This window comes from Acyrthosiphon pisum, chromosome A1 (genome assembly GCF_005508785.2).
Source record: "Acyrthosiphon pisum isolate AL4f chromosome A1, pea_aphid_22Mar2018_4r6ur, whole genome shotgun sequence".
Taxonomy (NCBI): domain Eukaryota; kingdom Metazoa; phylum Arthropoda; class Insecta; order Hemiptera; family Aphididae; genus Acyrthosiphon; species Acyrthosiphon pisum.
This window is the reverse complement of record NC_042494.1, coordinates 25673215-25697042: the sequence shown is the minus strand read 5'-3', so window position 1 is coordinate 25697042 and position 23828 is coordinate 25673215. Positions and strand designations below refer to the sequence as shown.

The 23828-nt window shown below is 30.4% G+C and overlaps 1 protein-coding gene across 1 annotated transcript; it reads left to right on the top strand.

Annotated features, from left to right (window-relative positions):
- Positions 1-820: 820 nt before the first annotated feature.
- On the top strand, positions 821-23706 carry LOC100167367 (F-box/LRR-repeat protein 7). The gene is made up of 4 exons (XM_001950051.5): positions 821-937; positions 11009-11737; positions 20793-20972; positions 23009-23706. Exons 2-4 carry the CDS (start codon positions 11029-11031, stop codon positions 23542-23544), a joined length of 1425 nt encoding a protein of 474 aa, XP_001950086.2. The 5' UTR covers positions 821-937; positions 11009-11028; the 3' UTR covers positions 23545-23706.
- Positions 23707-23828: the final 122 nt, after the last annotated feature.

Sequence of the window (23828 nt, the reverse complement as noted above, 5' to 3'; positions counted from 1 at the left end):
TCATGATAGTTTTAAAAACGTTTTTCTTCTTGTCAACCGTATTTTGTATAATTGAATAATGATATGGCGTACGAATTATAATTATGATTTATTATACTCGTCGTGCGGCCCCTGGATTTATAAGATAATGGGGTGTGTGTGTGTGTGTGTGCGTGTGTGTGTATGCGAGAGAGAAAAAATGTACAGATAAATATCTAGAATCCTAAAGGTCTAATTATTAGTCAAGTACAGGTTGTTGTGATAAATTAATGCTGTGGACGTTGGGCCATAAGATATGCAAATATCCAGGCGCGTCTGCTGACCGTGTTATAATAATGCGGTGTTTCTTTATAGCAATGTTAATATAGATTATAGGTAATGGTCTGTTACAACCTGAATGACGGTTGATTATAATTTATAAAAATTTGAAAATTTGAAAAAAGTACAAATTACATTTCCATATATACAATAATGTGTCAATATATACATACGTATTATAATACTATATTGTGTAGGTATCTCAGAGTTAATAACAAAAACATATTTTTAAAACAAAACCAAAAATTTTGAAGTTTGAGTTCTTAAAAAATGGTTATATTTTTATAATATTGTCCCATTGTAATGTCAGTTGTAATTGAACAGATATAATAATAATATTATGAATGAAAAACGTATATTAGGATATTATCAGAAATATATCAATAAATAACATGGCAATTTCCGTATATTTATGTATGTATTGCGTAGGACAATCGAGTATATTTTATTGGCTATAAATTATATAGTAACAAGTACGAGTACCTACTTCAAATCCAATTGAAATCCTGTTTAGTAATTAATTTTTACACTTGTTTTTTTTTTTAGATTACAATAAATTCCTATTATAATATATATTGCAATGGACGATTGGACTTGTACGGATGTGTGATTGATTACCCAGATGTCTAGCACCAATCAGGTAATCATTTAATATAATATATTTATATACTAAATTATAATCAATATTACGATCACCTCCACAATTATTTACCTGTAACTATACGCATGGGCGTAAAAACCGGATGCTCCAGACTCGAGTAATATAACTGAATGCAGATGAGACCTGGTGAGGTAACAGTGAATGTCGTTTCTTAGGCTTTTGATCGATTTATCGCCAAGCGTCACTCCATCTCGTTGCAATGTCTTTGTACCTATTTATTATTTCTTATTCCATTATCCAGGTCTGTTTCACCGTTGTTAGATATATCCGGAACAACACTATTCCATAAATGCAAACTTGACCATGCAAACTTTACCATGCACGTGGCATACTAAACCTTCTGTATAAGCCATCACTACAAAAACACACTGGCTTGTGTATTGTGTACATACTACATAGAATGGTTATCTTTTAAAACGAATCGACTATAGGTACCTATATACTTGACCTATACTAATTTGTCTAATATGCATTTCTGAACCATTTCATAATTATTAGCTTAATTTATTTCGGCGTTATAGTGGCAGTTTATTTATTATTTTTTCTTTGATAAATCCATATAATATATAATCAAACAATTAATGTATATTGTACCAATACATATGTCATACTTATCCTCATCCCCTTATCTATAGAACAGAACAGAAGTGTTTTATGTTCAATGAGATATTTGAATAATTTCATGGTTTTTTTTACAAAGTTGTTGATTTTATAACAGTGCCCATTTCTCATTTGTTTTTATTAGGGAGGGGACTCATGATGTCGATAGCTTACAATAATAATTCTTTACTTCATTAGTTCATATAATATGAAAAAAACTTCGGTTGCCGAGTTGTAATATGTCCATCAGTTGAGAGGCTGGTGCATAACATTACAATATGATATAAAACAATATAGGTACATTTGTACACAGTGTTGTATAGGTATTTGTTTTATACATACATATATTTAATAATATTTAAAGGTTAAGTATAATAACCACTGTATAAAGTTTGACGTCATTTATTTGTATCCATACTGGAACACAAAACGACAAACGTTTTACAGTTATCACAATGTAGATCATCTTGCTTCTGAGTTCTGACTTGCCGAGAACAAATGCTCATTGATGAATTTCTATGATACCAGTACATTGCCATGATCGGGACTTGGTCAACTCATCATATAAATATATATAGGAGTTAGTGTACCATAATAGCGTGCCAGAGACTGCAGCTGATATTTGCAAGTTGTACGCATCGGTGGAATATACGTTCAACTGCTTATAATCTGAAAACTGTATAATATGAGAACGGAAATTTTTACAACCATAGAGTTCGACCATAGAGTCACCACACGATACCGATCGCTCCTGTAGTTCTGCGTAGGATGACCGCTCTATCTTTTGAATCTCTGCACGAACAACACTTTAAATAATAACGACAAACATAATAAAAAAAAATAAGAAAGAACATGTTGCTATTACATTGTGGACGCATTCCCTTCGGGTGTTTTACATTGTGTTAAAACTTTATTTTTTACTATTTTACGACTTTATGTTATTATTAATTTATTATACTGCTCCGATTAATTTGGCGCACATTGAACGTACATACGTAGGTAGATGTTATCTTGACACACTGTGATTTGTAGTTTGGGTGGTCTTAAGTATTCCAATGAGTTAATGAGAAGAGCAAATCGCTTAGAGGAAAGGAGGAGTTTGAGAAATATAAAAGAACCATTGTTATTTGTGTTGTGTATTCCTTATTAATTTTTTTGCCAAAATGTATGAATAAATGTCAAACAGTTTTATGTATTTTTGTGATCAATTATGATTTTTTAACCTTTCCATAACAGAATTCAAGAATAATAGTTTTAAAATAAATATTCTACGATGAAATTCCGTATACGAATTTCTTGTCTTTCATACTCTTGTCTCTTAAAAGAATTGTAATATTGTACATTTATTAAACATAATACAATATAACCTATACTTACATAATTACTGAAAAGTTAACAAATTTACTTTTATGACTAATATACAATAAAATACATTATTTCCACAGATTAAATAATAATAAAATATAATATGTAAAACCTCCCAAGTTGTACGACGTGTCTCTGTTTTCTTTTGGTAACATCGAAAATATGTAAAGTCTGCTCCAGTAACATTAAAAAAAAAATAAAAACAGCCATGAATGAGATGACGAACGCATTCTGTTCTTGTCGTACATTGTGGTACAACATAAAGAAACTTGTCAGCCAGAATTCGATTCACTATAAGAACCCCACTCGAAAGAACTGTATGATTTCGAATATGTCAGATATACCTACGTTGTGCAAAAAACCGAATATTTCTTCCATTCTTTAACTTGTATTTCCCACGGCATTGACGACATTGGACGAGTTTAAGTAGATACTTATACAAAACGCAAACATTTTAGAATATATTCAAAATACATGAATTAATATTTATAATACGTTTATACATTCTATACTTCTATAGTATAAATATCTTAACTTGAATGCTATTTGATACTCTGTAACTAATTAAATTATTATACAAAATGTTTATAAATTATAATTTAATATACTTAGATAGTTTAAAATTTAAATAGTCACTATAACACTATAATATATTAGTTGTTTTATATCAAGTACAACAAATATATATACCATCACTACGCGTATAATCGATAACTAAGTACACTTGTAATCTAACAAATATATTGTATACATCTTCACAAAATATTTTAATCGTTAATACAACATCCGGTATAAGTCGTAACAATGACTGTTATTCATTTTTTTTACTTAACTTCATGGTTAATAATAAGATGAAGTTTCGAATGTAGAACTTCGTAATTGAGGAGAACAATTGAAAATAGTGTAGAAAGTAAATTTGTTTGAAACGGTGAACAACTATATGATACCTGCAGGTGCCGGGTACATTTACTTGGGAACAAGAGAAACGAAAAAAAAATTCTTTGAAAGAAGGGATCTTGGATTAGTCTCGCACATGTTTTCCGTATTAGTCACAAAGGTTCAGCCAACCATGTTGTGTTACAATTATGTATAGTATATACTATATGGTATTATTACTATAGTGTATTATATATGTATAATACATTTAGTGGTATCATATATTTATAGTATATAATATACTGGAGAGTTGCAACTGTAATTTCAGTTTTACTTTCAATTTTATAGATTATAGGTTATTTTTCTTTTAGTACCTACATCTACTATTATAATATGTCTTAAAATATTTATATTATAAAATATTGTGTGAATGTTTCTTGTAATCTATAATATTGTTTAAATGTCAATAAAAAGCAATAATATTGCTCTACTTGAAGTCGTGACTGCAACTTTACGGACAATCGGGTATTCCTTTAAGAATAGGAAACTCACGTTCATTCACATGTTTCGTACATTATCTTCTGTAGGTATATAGTTAACTAGTTTATTGCAATCCAGTAGCCGTAATTTTTAACTCCGTCCGTCCCGCGACACATAATAAAAATCCAATCTTTACCCGTTGCGCATTAATTACTCTCCCATAATATATTCACCCATTAATTTGCTATCGACCGGGCATTTTCCATCGAGTGTACGTGTGTTCACGACCATTGAACTCAAAAAAATCTTGACATGTTTTAAGTAAATAACCAGTTTACACACACGCACAAAACGCACACACACTTACACATTCGCACATAAAAGTGACTTGTTACTTAACAGCATTGCGATTACTAATGTGCAACTAGTAGCCGTATATGGTAAATTACATTTTCATGTACCCAAACTCCCCAGTGGACCACCAAAATAGGAATGCGATGCAATGTCTTTTAATGTCCTATAAGTTTTTCTCTCTTATTCCATTCAAAATCAACTATGTCTATGCGTCATTGTTGTTTTTCGTTTTTTATTTGTATTATAGGTAATATTATTAGGTATTTTTTTCTGAGATTTTTTTTCTAAACGCCTTTAATACCGACTTTCCGACAAATTCCTAGTCTGCGGAATTCCAACCATACATGGTTTTGTCATAAAGATAAACGTAAAAATATTCCATCTCGAGATGTTAAACGAAATAAATAATAATAAATAAATGTATAAACATATATAATATTATCGTATAAAAATGAAGATTCGAGGAAATAAAATTATATAAAGAATTTAGTTGTTGTAGAACATGTAAGGAATTTAGGTTAAGTATTATAGAATGTTGGAACTAGAAAGCAGAAGTTTTATTAGTGTCCGTGCGTTTGTGTGATTTATTAAGGAAGCCGGTTCACCCACCACTATTTTCTGTGAGAGAGAAAGCGAATCTTCACGTATGAAAATATGCAATAAAATATAAAAATACACTAAAAACAGTTTTAAATAATTTGGTATATTTAATTTGATAAAAAAAATTATATTTATTTTATGATAGGTAACTAGAAATTATGTCTAAATTAAAATACATTGATAAGTACGGAGTATATATAATTTTTTTGACAAAGAGTTGAATTGCATTTAAAATCTGGTTTGATAATTTACTCGCCACTTATCGTATTGAATACCGGTTGTTTTGTTTCTTTTTGGAGTATTAATAAACTAGGATAATTCTTTAAGAAACTATTTTAAAAACGATTTTTAATACCTAGTTCTTTAACTATTTCGTTTAAAATGTTTATATTTTGTAATACTACACAACTACTATAAAATATTGACATTTTAGCCGCTAGCTATAATTATTACCATGTTTTTGAATGGGCTAACTTAAGGTACAATAAATGATTACATTAATAATTTTGAATTTTGTGAACTATTTTCTCCTTAAAATTCACTTTGCGTGTCAAAAATGTAATCGAATTAAAAATAAAATAATAATCATATTACATAATATATTTATTTATTTTTATTAAATCCTCATCGTTTTTATGTAAGAAATTACTATTTTTGTAAGGCCTACGGTTATTTTATTTAAAAAACGACTAACTCATATTTTATTAGCATTTGAGTGAGGAGTGACAGAACTCTAAGGATAAATGTCGGCTTACTATCAGATAATAGTAGCATGTTTGATATAAATCTAAACCAAGCCATCATGTCAATGTTTCATAGTTATAAAGTCCATTTGCATACTTAATAACACACTGCGCATTATACAGAGTAATATTATAATAGGTATAGTATACATATTTTGTTTGGCAGTAGTGTGCATGGAAGGACTAGAATAATGCTATAGGTAGATGTTTGAAATGGAAGCATATTTGTAAGCCGAAGTAAGCAGGAGATCTTTGTTCAATTCTTCTCAAATTAATATTATACATATTACAGAAATAAAACGTATAACGAAATATTTTAGAGCACTAGAATACATAAAATGATAGTTTTTTTAATTCAAGCTACAGGTGTTTATTCTATTGTTAGTAAATAACGGAATACATTAAAATTAGATTTCGTATACATTCTTCATAAAATGTAAATTAATCGTTTTAATATAAAAGTAAAAACTTCTTCTAACTTTACATGACTACCTACTTTGCATATTTATAATTTATATTTCATAACACTACACAAAACTTATTTAATACTACAATTTCAATAGCATAACGTCTACAAGTTGGAACTATATGATATTTAAAAATTAAATACCTACTTAAAATGAATTAACAACATAAATAAATATTTAATTTATTTAACTAAGAAATAGGTACATTTTGTTATTCGTTTTATTAATAAATTATATATTTATATATTTCGTAGATCGCAAATGTTATTGAGGCGTTTATTTTGACTATTCCAATTTTGAAGAAGCTGTATGATACCTACTATTTAAAGGAAGTAACAGGAAAACCTGAAAAAAAAAATTATGCTACTTAAACGTATGACAAAAATTGTTAAAATTATATGATTAGTAAATAATTTTAGAAATATACTAACGTGAGCTCAGCAAATTTCCAAAAATAATATTTTGAAAAAAGTTATTACGTTTAAATTTAATCAAAAAAAAAATATTGATATTTTAAAAATTATAAAAATTAAACTATTTGACTTAGATAAATGTTTTTACCATAAAAATTCTTCTTATAATCAAATTCACAAACTAGCTATTTTGAATTTATCCACAAAAATTTAAATCAAATTTTAAATTTTTTATTTATATTATACCTGTAGTGCAAGTGACTATAAATTATATATAAAAAAATTTAAAAATATTAATTAGAACAAAAGTTATTTCATCTGTCAGGTCTTCCTGTTACATTCTGCGTAGTTATAGTAATTATATGCTTAGTTTGTATTTTACATAAATTATAAGAAAGAGTATATGCTGATATTTATTTCTTGGTATTATTTTAATATATATTTGACTGCTTATATATTTCAATCTTACTATTTTTATCTAGCGAATATCAAATAGCTTAGGTATACAATTTTTGTAGTTATCAAACCGTTTATTTCAAAGTTGCAAATTTATTTTATTAATAATATATCACGTTTATTTAAATTTAAATGATAATAATAAAACGAATACAGTAATATAATATTATTACTATAACCAAACAATATTTGATGTAAAATCGTATTTGATAATTAATTATCTAAAATTAACGATCAAAATTATTACTAAATACTTCAGTGTTATTTATTTTATGATTTGCATTAGGTACAAATAACCTAATAAATTAAAATATAATATATTTTAATACAAGTAATATTCAAAATTATTACTATATAATTATGTATTTCAAATAATGTATAATTTCCAACTGTATTATCATAGTTTTATGCCTGTATAAATTGTTTACATAAGGATCTAGCGACTATCATATATTATAATGTATTATACTGATATTGTACTATACCCACTTTGTAATAGATACTAGGGGTACGTGCATGTTATCGTTATGTAAAAGTAGGTAGGTACTTGTAAATGCTATTGTATTACTTAGTAGAAATAAAACATTTTGAAAAAAGTAAAATTAATGATAGGTGCCTAGTACCTATGTTTTAAGTATAATACTCTTAGAATATTTTTAAGCTTAAATTTATAATATTGTTGTAAAACACTGGTAATAAACAAACATTGTACGTCAGTTATCTAAGCTTTGATTGATTATTAAAAAAAAAAAAAAAAAACAATCCCAAGGATGCATTCATCACTATTGTCCACACGATGGCTTATTATTTTGTTTCATCGGCAGTAATTAATAAAGAAACCGCTTGAATATAGACATATGTGTTTTTTGTCGAGTTTTGTATTGGTAGAGATCTTTGAACCTGGCGAAAAATCGGTTTGGCCTTTAGGCACCTGCATTCTTTTGGATTACTCCCTTGTGGTTGGCTCTCATTAGACCGAGTTGCCTCCGGTGGCACATACTCATGATATACATGAGTAGCTTTGCCACGATTGCCGTAGTCACGACGACGAGGATGGAAAAAAAAGAAGAAAACCCGTTCGCAATATTTCTTATTAAACAATCAATCTCAATTTTACCATCTACCACGTTTTTCATGTTATTTTTATTGTATGCAAAATTTGTTCTACTTTTTCTGATATCCACCCACAAGCTAAATACTATTGACTGTTTTAGGCGTGTAACGTGCTAGTGTTAGTGTATCCCTATAATTATTAGTTATTACTTATCACTTATTATTGATCAGAGATCACAAAATCGCATATTTATAAAAGACAATGGATAGCAGACACCACACGACAAATAAATAAACACAAATACAATCCTATCTATAGTCCATATATCGATGATCATTATAATTAATATTAAATCAAAATAATAATACTAATGCATACTTAATCATTAGGCTATTTTATTATTTTATTTTATTTGACAGTGACTGTAGTACAAATTTGCAACTTGCGTATCTATACGTTAAAATTACGATTAGTTTGGCATCAGAAATCAGAATAGTTTACATATACTGGAATAATTATAAATCTATAAAGTTACGACTATATGATTTGGTATTGACTATATTATATTATTATATCTATGAAATTATAGGCGGTAATGTTGTATAATATAATTGTATAAATGATACATATAAAGAAACCGACGGAAGTCAATAAATCGATTTGAAGATTTGATGGAATGTATGATAAAACTGTTATAATAATATACTCTTAGAGTGAAAGAATTTGATTTGAATACCTATAAACTGAATAAGGTAATAAAACTTATGAATGTTTAGAAATTAATATCGATTTTGAATTTTGATTCGTATAAATCAATTAGATTAGTTTTCTTCATGTTCTGTATTTGTGTACCTATATACTAAATACTTAGTACTTGAAGGCCTAAGAAATTAGTAATTATGTACCTATACGTATTATAGGTTATAGAAGGTAATTAGCAATTATTAATTTCAATATACCTAATCATCACTATAAACTTATGATTATACCAATGAAAAAATTACACTTAATATTCTTATTATTTTTAAACTAAAATTTTTTTAGTAAAAGTTTTATTATAATAAATTAGCATATAGATACATATTTTATTATAGATTTCGATTTTTATAAATCCTTATTTTACTTTTTTAATACATTATTATTTGTACATCAGAAACAAAAAGTTTAAAGTTAAATGATATGAGAATACAATGATTGATAAACATATATTGATATAATATTAACTTGAGTATAGTACATTTAATGAGAAACCAACCGGCAACCACAAATATTTTGTTGGATAGATTTGAAATATTTGAAAATCATATATATTTTTATATTTTGACAGACAAATAATTTTTACATGTTAATTTATGATAATATATTATATTTAAACTATGCTCTATCTGTAAGAAAGACAAATGATTTACGAGATCTAACAACCGTTGAGTTGCTATATAATATGTAAGCACGATCGTTGTTGTGCATACCTATAAGAATTCTTTATGACGCGGTCAGTCTATGTACCTACCAATATTTTGTACAGGTATTTATTTAAAATAACGAAGTTTAACTTATTGTTATGTTGAACTAAAAAAAAAAATATATAATATAGAAAATAATAATATTTTTAAATTCAGAAAGATGAACCGCTCAATGTGTACTAACATATTTCAAGTATATAAATGAATGTTTGTGTGTAGATTAGACTTCTGGGCTAATTTAAAAATGATTAAATTTGGTTTATTTTTATTCATCTGATATATTAGTACCGTTAGGTTAGGTTAGGATTTTGTATTAATTGATTATATTAATACACCGTAGGTGGAATTAAGTGACAACATTGGTATAACTTTGATACTTAAGAGTTAAATCATACACTTACGTACAAACAGCATGGGGCCCGCGATCTACCACCTACCTGATAATATACTGCTGCGAACCAGAATTTTTATTCCGAGCAACGGAAAAGTTAAAATAAATTTTGAACACCATACACTGAATATTAAATAACGAATTGAACAAAGTTTGAGTCGTATAGAGTTGGTACATTTAACGAGCAACGAAGTGCATGGGATCAGCTAGTATATATATGGATAAAATATCCCTCGAAACCACGTGTAATTCGATTTTCATTATATTATTATATGTCCGTTGTTAAATTCAATTACATTTGAATTATTTTAAGATCTCAGTAAGACAGTTATTCATGTAGCTGGTTATGAAATAAAATAATAATCAGCCTTGTCTTACGCTCAATTAAATTTGATAAATAAATATATTTAAAACAAAACTCATTAGTCATTGCTCTCAAAAATATTATTTTATTGTATTATATTGTAGGTACAGTAGATTGTAAATACCTTACCTATAACGCAAACTCTCATTACTTCATTATCAATATTAATCAATATACATATTCATGTCCCCACACCTTGCAGTACCTATGAACATTAAACAGTGAAAAATATATCGAGTCAAGTAACAAATATATTATTCGGCTTTTGCAATAATGACTATAATATATTATATACTAACCAACTTTTGGCCATATTTTTTGAGTATTTATTTGCGAAAATAAAACGAAAGGATTCGTATAAAATTGAAATTTTTTTTATAATCAAAAAAACTAACTCCAATTTTTAATTGTTACATTTTTATAGGCGAACGTCGAGAGAGAAGTATGACGCACGCGGGCCGTTTGTCACCGGTAATATGCCCGCTAGCAAAGTTGGGACGGTCGTCTCCCGGTTCTCTGGAGTTTACACCCTCGGTTCGGAACGTACCGTTCCACCACCCGTATACGGTGCTAGAAGCCGAGACTAGCTTCACGTACAGCCCGACGTTACGGTGCAGCTCGCCGTGTTTGGACCAAGGTTACCACACGTTAGTGACCGGCGGTGGTGTCGGCGATTGCGCCAATCTGCCACTGCACTCTACAGCCACCAAGCACCGGCGGTCGCAGTCGCGGACGGTCATCGGTTCGAACTTTGATCGGCTCCGAGATGAGCTGGTGCTCAAGGTATTCTCGTACCTCAACAGCGCGGACCTTTGCGCGTGCGCGGCCGTGTGTCACAGATGGGAGAACCTTGCGTGGGAGCCCGTCCTGTGGCGGACGATCGCTCTGTGCGGCGAGAACACCTGCGGCGACAAGGCGGTCAGGTGCGTGTTGCGCCGACTGTGCGGCCGCACCAGGACCGGCGCGTGTCCCGAGGTGCAGAGGCTGTTCCTCAGTGACGGCACCAAGATTTCCGACAAGGGACTGACGGCGTTGGCCAGGCGGTGTCCCGAGCTTACGCACGTCCAGCTCCATGGCAGTCCGAACATCACCAACGCGGCCATATCTGAGTTGGTCGCCCGCTGCCCCAACCTACAGCACCTGGACGTCACTGGTAAGCGGCACAATTTATTATTAGTTGTACCTATTATGGAATATGTTGAGGGGGCGCACACATTTTAAATCGTCACGATTTTCTATGCTTACAATTAATATGTACCTATGTATGATGGTTTACATTTAAGTATACATAATATTTATATTATAAGGGAAATTGTAAATTGTAATAAATGTGACATGGTACATATAGAATAATAGAATAATGTGTTATTGTTATTATACATAAAAAATAAAATATAATAATATGATTGACACACCGTCGCACCGGTTATGTGAGTATTCTTTGGGAAACATTCTTCGCGTCAGTCCATAGGTAATCAAGACGTGTTTCGCCTCTGTACAGTGTACAACACTGTATTGTTTTACGCATTTACGAACGAATACGCGAAAAAGGTTTGTTATAGATCGCACTTACAGAAATCATTTGTGGACTCAAAAACTGTGCGGTCTCCAATTGGATTGGACAGACCATTTTGACATAACAATGATCGACGAGAAATATCGTTGTAACCGAAGCTTGCCAAAAATAGTTATAAACCTAACCTATACGGTCCTCCATATGTGTCGGAAACCGCGGTAAGCGTAAGCTCGTAGAATCGGAAGAGTTGATAGTAGTGACTACACTGACCACCACTTTGAGTGGTTGAAAATCAAAATATATGCATCGTAAATAACTGTGCTTTGTGCATGTCGATGTACCTATATTACCTAAAATAATCATAGTATAATTTAATAATTATGCATATCCACATTTTTGCCCGGCTTTTTAAAATTAAAATTGTAATAAAATAATTCAGTGTTTGTGCCGAACTATACACTTAAACAATTAAACACTACGAAACAATAATTTTTGATAAAAAGCATACCCATAAAAAAATTAAATTAACGAATAATTATAAATTATAAATTAACAGTCATATTATATAAAACCGATAATTTTCCAGTTATAATTTTTTGTTTCATAATGGATTACAATTTTTGCACTGGTGGTGAAAAATATTTTTTCAAAAGTTAGATTTATATATCAATACTGATAACATAGTTCATAATATTATGAACTTATTTTATGGTCGATAAGTATTCAAAAATGTGAAAATATTGTTATGCCACCTCCCCTTATCCTAATATTATACAAGTATATAACCATCGTTCATCAATCAACATGAGTAAGTTATAACCTATGAGTATGTGTAGGAAGTATTTATAACGTATACCTATGTATATATATATTTTTATATGTACCTATAGATTATATTATACTGCAGACGGAATAACGTTCGTTGCTTTCTTTCGAAACGTATAATGGAAATCATTTATTATTGCGGTATCGACCATCAGTATAAGTTATTTCCTGCCAATCGTTTTCGTATATAATATAGATAAATGTTATGATATTAAGATATGAAATCTCGTATTCGATTTTAAGCTGCAGCGTTGGGTGGTAATATTATGGTATGTATTTAGACATGCTGAGTGAATAGACGTGCGCTCTGCGCCGACATTAATTTATGGGCGTTTCTTGAGTTATTTCAAGACATTTATAGGGTTTCTTTAGGGCTTATAGCTGGCACCGTATAGTTGTACAACTTTAGGGCCTAAGGTTTTTTTCGGGTATGCAGGCACGCTTAAGGGTATAGGTCATCTGACATCTCTTATAGGTTTTAAATTTGAATATACTTTTATCATACATTCTTTAATACATTGATTACTGTTCGATAGGATCCCAATTATTGTTAGTGTGTCTGTACAACAGATGCATTATATTTTAATTTATTTGTAGAAGGTAAAAAATAATTAAATTAGTAGGTACAAGAGTATCTATACTAAGGAAGAAATATGTTGTAAAAATAATAAAACGTTATCCAACGTATGTTTGTTTGAATTAAACAATTAGGTTAATAATATTTGAATAAACATGACTTCCGACGAAAAATAATTCATTTTATACAGTGGGAAATTAATATAATATGGTAGTAATTCAAGTTTAAAATCCAGTACGTAAATATAGATGAAAACGTATAAATTATTCATCGTGTAACTATATTTAATGCATTTTGAAAATTTTGAATTTAACTATTTCTAAAAATACCCACTCATCTGTACCTAATATTGTTGGTAACTGGATGTTATCTAAAGCCAAATATACAATAATATAAAATATTAGATACATTTACAAACCAAAAAAGAGTCTTGTAACATATGTGTATAATGTGATGTTTTTATGAATATATCGTAAATTCATAATTAAGGAACTATATACAGTGTTAACGGAGGCCTATAAAATATATGAATTAAATAATCATAAATATAATAAAATAGATGAATAGACGGGCACATGATATTTAGGTCTTCGAGTGGGATTAATAGGGGTGACAATTATTTACAGTTACAATATTTGGCCCCGGGCGCAAAATTCCTAAATACGGCCTCGTCTTCATTAATATATTCTCATATATAAGGTGTATTAATATATAGATATGAAATGTATACGTTACATATTATGTTAAATGAAATCGTATAAGATTAAAAATTAGCTGAAAAAACCCGTCGAATATACAAATTGTATAAAATAATTGGTTTTATAAAACGTTGTATAATATTATTCTATTATAGTTGTTGGTTTTTCTGATAAATGTTTACAACATTATTAAAATAATATAGTAATAAAATAAAAAACTAACAAAATATGGTCACAGCTAAATACACAATAATTAATGACATAACTTATAACGCTGTGAACATAAAATATTATTATATCCATCACGTGCTTATAAAATATACATAAATACAATATATTTATAATTTTCTCAAAATGTCATTCGGTAATTAAACTCGAGAAGAACTACAGCGGTATAAACATTCGGCTGGTCTTTGACAAATGATTATAATTTATATAATACAGCACTGCCGATCGCGGCCAAGGACTCTTCTAGACGTGCGGACAGCTACACATAAAACACACACACACACATGTATATATAAATACAATACAGGCACAATATATTATTGTATTATTATATACTTACCGACTATACAATATTATATTCTTTGCGGATCGATTTCGTAGAAAACCACACACACACACGTGTATGTCACATATGGCTTATATGTATATATTATATAGGTAGGTACATTGTACGTGTAGATTGTATATATAAATTCTCTTCCGCCGCAGTGATGTCTCGCTGTATGCCCAGACTCCAGAGAGAAAAATGTCCTACCGCCGCCGCATTAGGACGCTTTTTTCTATTCTTTATATTTTTATCCCGCGCGCATTTTTATCTTACAGGCTGTTACCTATACAGATATTTTCCTACCACTATAGCTGGTATATACCGCTCGTACGGTGAACAACGCTCGCACGTGGAATTCGTTATTGACCAGTACCCTACCTACCTACCTACAACCTACTACATATTATTATATATAATACAGACGCGGCTAGCGTTGAAGTTGTTTAGAATTTAGCGATGGTCATGTGCTGTAAGCAAGTATTATATGTCTGTATGAGGTTCATATTTTTCATATAGTACCAAAACAGCTTAACCAAAAAGATAAATGTTTGTTTTGCTTAAAAATAAACATTATGTTGCAACTTATAAATTATAATTTATAATATAATAATACATTAAAACTTAATTCACGCAGTCCTCTAATAAAAAAATGTTCGCTTGATGATAAAACATAATTTGTTTTGGTACCTACGTCCTACTGGCATTTGTAAATTATTAATTTTTGCAGTATCTATATACCGGAGTAGCCAAAAAATCCTAAAGTAATTGGTTTGTGGCCTTGTGGGTTAAGTAGCTGTTGACCTGGAACTGAATAGATGTGGAGACTGAACATATTCAAATTTGATAAATGTATAAAATGCGAACACGTAAAAAAAAGAAAAATCTGCAGAATACCGTCCTTACCTGTCGAGAGTTTAGATATACTTACCTACTATGATCGCCTATAGAAGAGCACGCCACTACTATCACTGCTGCAGGAGTATATTTTACTAATTTTAAATCATAATTTAAATGAGTATAATTTTTATAATAATAGTTCTATACTTAAGTGTACCTACGCAAAATATGTACACCGCCGTGGCTTCCATCAGATGACGGTTTTACCGACGATCGTATTATAGCAAATATAATATACTGAACCTATAGTTATAAAATATTATATGACATTGCATACCTACATATTCGTACATCAATATTAATTCCATCGTTCCGTTCCGGATATTATATCGTCATTCCGTAGCCCGTTCGCAGTTTATCGGTACGTCTTGGAAATAGTATACGTATATTACGTATATAAATTGTTGTTATAATGTTGTCGCGCCGACGCCCGATGTTGCAGCTATTTTATACTGTGTATTGCCGTATGACCCATACAATTGCACTGACAATTGACATTATAGGCACATTTTTGTTTTATGTGGCATAAACCATCGAATAATATTGTATAATATTATATTTAAGTACCTACCTTATATTATAATAGTAACCGGCGCACGGCTGCACCTATAGTATAAGTACGCTATGCTGCAACAGTGCAACATATACACACACACTCACACAGTCTGTAACAATATTGTTAACGGTATCGTATATACGTTCATTTATCATAAATCACAATGATTTTTTTCATCTTGTTTTTATTGTATATAAACTCAGTGTCAGCTGTCTACTCGTGCATTCCCGCCCACCGATGTTCCATACCGTCTCTTGACTACCAGTCTCCTGCCATAACTTTAAACTTAATGGAGATTAATAACTCAACTTTTAAATTTACAATATTTACGTAGATTTAAGATTTTATTTCTAAATATTAGTTATATAGAGAAAATAAAATATTATATATTATTTCTGATGTCAACATCTCATTTTCTCAATGAATACTACACCATATTCAATAATCCGCACATCAAACGATACGTTATTTCTTCCGCTTCTGACATCACTCAATCACTTTGCATTAAAATGACCTACTTCGTTAAAAATTACGTTTAATTGAAACAAAAATTCACCATTGGCCAACGGTGTCCACCATCTATAATGGATACGCAACTCACAAACACCATGGGGAACCGTGTCTGATGGATCTAACAAACACATTTTTGCTAATATAAAAATCGAAAAATAAACGAATTTCACGAACATACTATATCATTTATCACGCCTCTGTAATCGTACGCAGTACTGAGCACGGGCTAACTGGTGAATTATAATAATAAAACGTAGCTTCTTTAGTTCTTTATAATTAAACGCTGCAGCTGCAGCAGTTGCGTTGAGGTACATTCCATAATTTATGTTGCAAAATTATAAATTGTATAATATACAGACACCCAACAAAATTTTTTTTTACAAACCAGTGAGAGCTACGCTTTTCCCTCCCCTAGTCCCCTAGATTGATATATTTATATATTTATTAATTATACTAATTAAATTATTACATAATGGATAACCTAAAAATGTAGACCTTGGATTGTATGATTTTGCTGTTTATATTTTGGTGTATTAAACATTTGTAAATTACAAATGTACGATGTATACCTTTATAATGAAACCAACAAAAATACCTATTTTAACAACCATGAAAAAAATTAAGAAGTTAATTGTTGAAATGTGTAACAATTAAAACATAAATACCTAGTGACAAACAAAATATAATTATTATTTTTTTAATATTATTTTATTATTTTAGTATTTCCTATAATTTCAATTTGTACTAGTAATTTTAATTAAATTTTTTATTTTCATATTATTTAATTAAATAATATGCTTGTTTTTACAAGTGTTTAATTTTAGTTTTTACTTAAACTAATTTGTAGGAAGTAAATCTAGGAAATTCTAGTGGATCTAGGAAAATTCTCACATCCCCCCTGACTATTTTTTTGGTGTGTAGGTAATTTCTTTATTTAATTGTGGACATTCTCCACATATATTTTTTTAAATTAAATTATTATTTTTTTTGTCTGACGTGTAGAAAAATAAACTAAATTTCAATAAATATATATTTTTTGATTTAAAAATGCTACAGACTAACTACTTACTATGGCCCATGATGGGTGTATTTGTGTTCATATATATATATATCAATTATATAACAATATACTAAATAGGTATAAGTATTAGGTACTAATATTGTACACAATAATACGAAGTGAACTGTCTTGCGTACCATAGATTACACTCTATAGTTTATATCCATACCAATAATTATCCAGCATTTAAAAACAAACCATTAATAATATTTATTTTATAATAAAGTATGTTTGTACCCTATAAGTCATAGGTACCACTCCCCACTCAACCAAAAAAAGTGTTGTATCCGCATGCCCGCAACACTTTGACATAAACTACATATGGCTCGATGCCACTAATGTGGAGTAATAATTTTTTTCTAAAATCATGTTTCAAAAATATTGTTTGGGAATAAAAGTAATTGACCGCGGAAAAGGTGGGTGAGACTGCGTTTTGTGTATTAATGTGATGACAAATCGCAATACAAAAAATTACACGGCATATTGGGCTCCAAGCCCGTTCATAAATAAATATTTATTTTATGTGTACCTACATCGCATTTATTACTTATTATAAAATGTATTATGTAAAGTAATTTGCTACGACGTTTTTTTTCCGGAACACTGCAGTACGAGTAGTCTCCTGCAGAAGTTCAGAGACGACACTGCAGTGAATGTTGAATTTTAACCATTCAACGAGTCACATACCTCTATTCGTGACGACTCTACATTTTGTATCTGTAATCTATAATATTGTTATGTGTTTAAAAATTTCAAGAAATCGAAATGTGTAAGCGACCGTGAGCAATGCAAATCACATTGGCGCGCGGCGGCGGTGGTTACTATAACGACAATAATTATTATATTTATTTACACAATAATGTAGTTGTTCCCGTCATCGTACTTACTCACACACACAACGTATAACATGTACTGTAATGTGAAATGCGAATAAAAGGGCGTGGTGATTCCAGTCGTCTCGAGTTATGATATCCCTGAGAATATTGTTTAGAGGGCTGTCAAGCGGTGTCTACATAATATCTCCGAGTTTCCGACCGAGATTATGCAAATACCTCCGTTTTTATTTTGCAAATTATTATTTATTTACATTTATACCTGGTATTTTCGGTTTGCCTACATGATTATAACATTTTTTAAGTAGGTATAAAAATACAATTCCAAACGATTGTTGTTCGCATTTGTATACAAACAAAATATTTATTTTTTTTTTAACACAGCTAAATTATTTCGTATCTATTACTTTACGGATTAGTTAATATTTCTTCGACGTCTTATGGGAAACCATATAAGGTACCTAGATAATATGTGTAATACCTATGTCCTACATACTTATATAGACAGACAGAACACGGTCCACGGAAACCTATAGGCATTGGCGCAACTAGACATTCGAACTAAGGGGTGCTTAAGCTCCAGGTTTTTTTGTAACTCAATAGGACCTACCTAACACCTAAAGATATTTTAAGAGGGTGCTAATTTTGACTTGGGGGGTGTTAAGGACCCAAAACACCCCCCTAGTTGCGCCAATGCCTATAGGTTATAAATATCTAATTTATTATAATATATTATAAAATAGGTAAGGATATCAAATTTTGATTATATTCTACTTGAAAACTTCCGAAATATAGACGCCCACAAGATTATACGATATTATTGGTTATAGATAATATAATGTATGTAACGAAAATAAACATATACATTGTACATAATATACATGTTGGTATATAAACAATGATAATTTATAAGGGTAGGTATACAAACATACAAATATAAACAGTTAGAACTTAACAAAATTGATTTTGGGAGGGAGTGTGACAAAACATTGTCAAATGGAAATACCAAATTTACCATTATTATAAAAAATTGTTTGTATGATGGTCTTATCTAAAATATATAATGAAGATTTAACAGTAAATTGAGGAAGTTCAATATCGTTATACAATAGTATAAACTATTTATCATTATAATTTTATTTTTCCGATTCGTTATACCTAATATTATATACAGTCTATGGACTATGGTTAAATATTTAAGTAAAATAATATAAATATACGAGTATTAGATAGGCACGATTCGTAATATAATATGATATTGGAGCAAGGACTTTTGCACTAAAAAATCATAATAAAAAGTTAAAAATATGCACTTGTGGCCTTATGGGTATCAAATATTTTTAAATATGCGCTATAAGATAAAAACCAATTAAACAACTATCATAAGTACTATCCGTATACTATTTACCTAATATCGGAAATTTTATACAAAAATAGATATAAAAAAGGATTTTATTAACTCTGTTTCGCCCTGTATTAATATCTAAAGTTTAGATGATATGGATAGTTTAGATTCTAAACTATCCGCTGTCCATTTAAAAATTAGTTTTTATATCGTCTTTATAAAAAATTATCTGCAGTTTAATCAAATTGTTAACCTCAATTTACAAAAAATATTTACCGAACGCTTCATTTTTGATAAACTTTCAAAATATATCTTTAAAATCAAAAATATTACCTTTAAACCCAAAGCTGATGAAATATGTAAAAAAAAATGCGCTAAAAATTATTTGCTAAAAGTATTTGATTACAAACTTCATGAATTGTATTTTGTACTTCTAAGCATACGATAAAGTTAACCAGAAAAAAATATGCAAATGCATCAGTCCTTGCTCTATATATTACCTATATGGCATTATGGCTATATGTGGTATATATTACTTCTTCCCAAGTAGGTACCTATGCGCTATGCGTAAACATAGTACCTACTACCTATATAGGTATGGAAAATTAAACTCGGTCATAAATTCATAATATTATCAGGTATGTTAAATTAATTTATAGACAATTAATGTAACTTGTGCAGATAACTATATATAAGCAGAATAATAGAAATAAAAATCTGCTTTCTATATAGCTCTATAAATTAAGCGTAAACGTGTGTGAAACGCGCGTGTGTATAATTATTAATATAGGTTTTATATTCGTTTTTAACCGTGAAATGTATCTTATTTTAGGTTGTGTTAAGGTGAGCACCGTTGGGGTGTACAGCCGTCCGGAGCCGTCCCTGAGACTATGCCTGCAGTATTTGGACTTGACTGACTGCCAGCTTGTCGACGATGCAAACCTATGTGTGATCGTTAGTAATTGTCCACAACTAGCCTACTTGTACCTGCGGCGATGTACTAAAGTCACAGGTAATGACACGACGAACAAATATTAAAACATTCAATAGGTACCTACCCACTATGTAGTCAATTAGTCAAAATTACTATAAATGCATAAAACAATATATAATATAATTGTTTGATTTAATCTGCAAGTTATCTGCATAGGTAATATCATATAATAATATGATCATATGCGTGTAGGCATCTATATAGTTTTGGTATACCATTTATTAAGTGTACCTACTATACGATCTACATTTTGCATTTTTTTTGATCCCTTTATAGTTATTATTGCGTTATAATCTTAGTAGTTATAATTACTTGTTAGTTGTTATAATAATATTTTATATTATTGTAGATTGTACATAATAATATAATATATAGTATTTATAATAAATGCGGTCGTGTCGTCGTGATGTATAACTAACCGAACGTGGTATAAGTATTATACATTTATACTTACCCAATCAAATGTAAACTATTTTTATTTCAATCTTATGTTTAAATATGTACCTGCAGACTGCAGAGTTAAGACTTAAGATATTGATCATAGGATAATATTTTAGACGAGATATTTGGTCATTATTTAAAATAAATATATTATTATACAAGTTCCTATGTTTTACAGTCTATTATTTATACATAAGTATATAACATAATATCGTATATAAGTAGGTAATCTGGTAATGTGTATCCTTGATAGTTGGAAGGTAAAACATTTTCCATTCAGATTTTGTCTCATCCTGGAAAATGCGGAACGTCAACTATTCGCATTGCGTTCATACCCGGGTAAATACTCCACAAATAAGAATTCTTGAGCTGTGGATCCGGTTTTAATTCATTAAGACGCTTTTTATATTTGCCAAGAACGATTATATATATAGGTATAATGCATGATATTATATTATGCTCTATAACTATTTTATTGCAGAACCTCTTCAATTCTAAAATAAAAATAAATCGATGCAAAGTTAATGGAATGTATGGTCCCCATACCTGTTTAATAGATTATATTATAAGTACTTATGTCCTATATGTATAGGTATACTTTTATACAATACCTCGAATATCACAGGATTCTCCTCTTGGCTTGGAGATTATGAATTATGATTTTACTTATTTATATTATATTAGATAGTGGGCATTGCCACACTGCAGAGCAGTCTACGTATATGATATAAGTGATGTAATGCGTTACGTAATTAAAACCGTTCTTCCCAGAGAGTGACATATTATAAGTACATAGGTAAATTACCTGGTAATAGCCAATAGGTATGATTCATTTTTAATTTGTTGGCACGAGTGTATACAATATTGTTTTTATAACAATTTTGTTTATTTTTTTGAGAGCGGCGGGGCTAAGCTTTTACTATATAGTTTCTACTTACCCTACACGTCAATATGCAATTGATTTCAATAACATCAATATTAAATTAATATGTTAAAATAGAAAAAAAAATATGCAAATGTATATATAGGTAAATCTGGGCTCAGATAGATTTACAAACTGACATTACCAACATATTTTATAATACTAGGTAGGTAGGTAGGTATATAATATTTACCATATATTATATTATTATTATTTATTATATATCACTCACTCATAGTATTATAGTACCTAGTATAATATATAGTAAGTGATACACCAAACATGCTCACCCCCATTTTTTTCTTTTAATACCTAATGAATTTATTCAAGTTCTTATTTTTGGAATTTTTAAATAATAGTACCTAGGTACCTAAGAATCATATTTTCCCAAATTAAAATATAAAGTTTGTATCGCCATTGGACACTCCTTAAATGCTATAAAAAATCTAAATAACTGAACATAATATGTTCATTGCTCCTTAAATATAGCCATACAGGTACCTCTGGTACCTACTAAAAGTTCCAAAAGCCAGAATATGAATAAATGCATATAAATGAAAATATTGGGGAACGAACATGTTTGGTGAATCACCTGATCTTTTATTTTTATATATCTATTGTAAAATATTTTATGATGTACAAACTTAAGAATGTTTTTGGTTTCATCGTCACGTCATTTTTATGTTTCCAGACGCCGGTATCAAGTTCGTGCCGAGTTTCTGTTCGGCGCTGAAGGAGCTGAGCGTGTCGGACTGCCACCAGGTGACCGATTTCGGGCTGTACGAGCTGGCCAAACTGGGCGCGCTGCTGCGGTACCTGTCGGTGGCCAAGTGCGATCAGGTGAGCGACGCGGGGCTGAAGGTGATCGCGCGACGGTGCTACAAGCTGCGGTACCTGAACGTGCGCGGCTGCGAGGCGGTCAGCGACGACGCCATCACGGTGCTAGCGCGGTCGTGCGCCCGGCTCCGCGCGCTCGACATCGGCAAGTGCGACGTGAGCGACGCAGGCCTCCGGGCGCTGGCCGAGAGCTGTCCCAACCTAAAGAAGCTCAGCCTTCGCAACTGCGACCTGGTCACCGACCGCGGCATACAGCTGATCGCGTACTACTGCCGCGGGCTGCAGCAGCTCAACATACAAGACTGTCAGATATCCGCGGACGGATACAAGGCCGTGAAGAAGTACTGCAAGCGGTGCATCATCGAGCACACCAATCCCGGTTTCTTCTGAACGGCCACGTTGTATATATATACTTGGATTGTATACTGGGTGATCCGTTTAACGCATTAATTACGCAATTAACGACGTAAAATTATGTAAAAAAAAAAAAAAAAATGTTTTCAAAAACTTCAATAGTTAAAAGTTTTGAAATAATGAATGTCTTACGTTAAATAGATCACCCGGTATACTTAGGGTAGTATACAGCGAGCGCGGTACCGTTCGGTAAAATTTTATTATATATTAACGTGTGTGTCTCATAATATATAGAATAATAATTATAATAATTGTAAAAA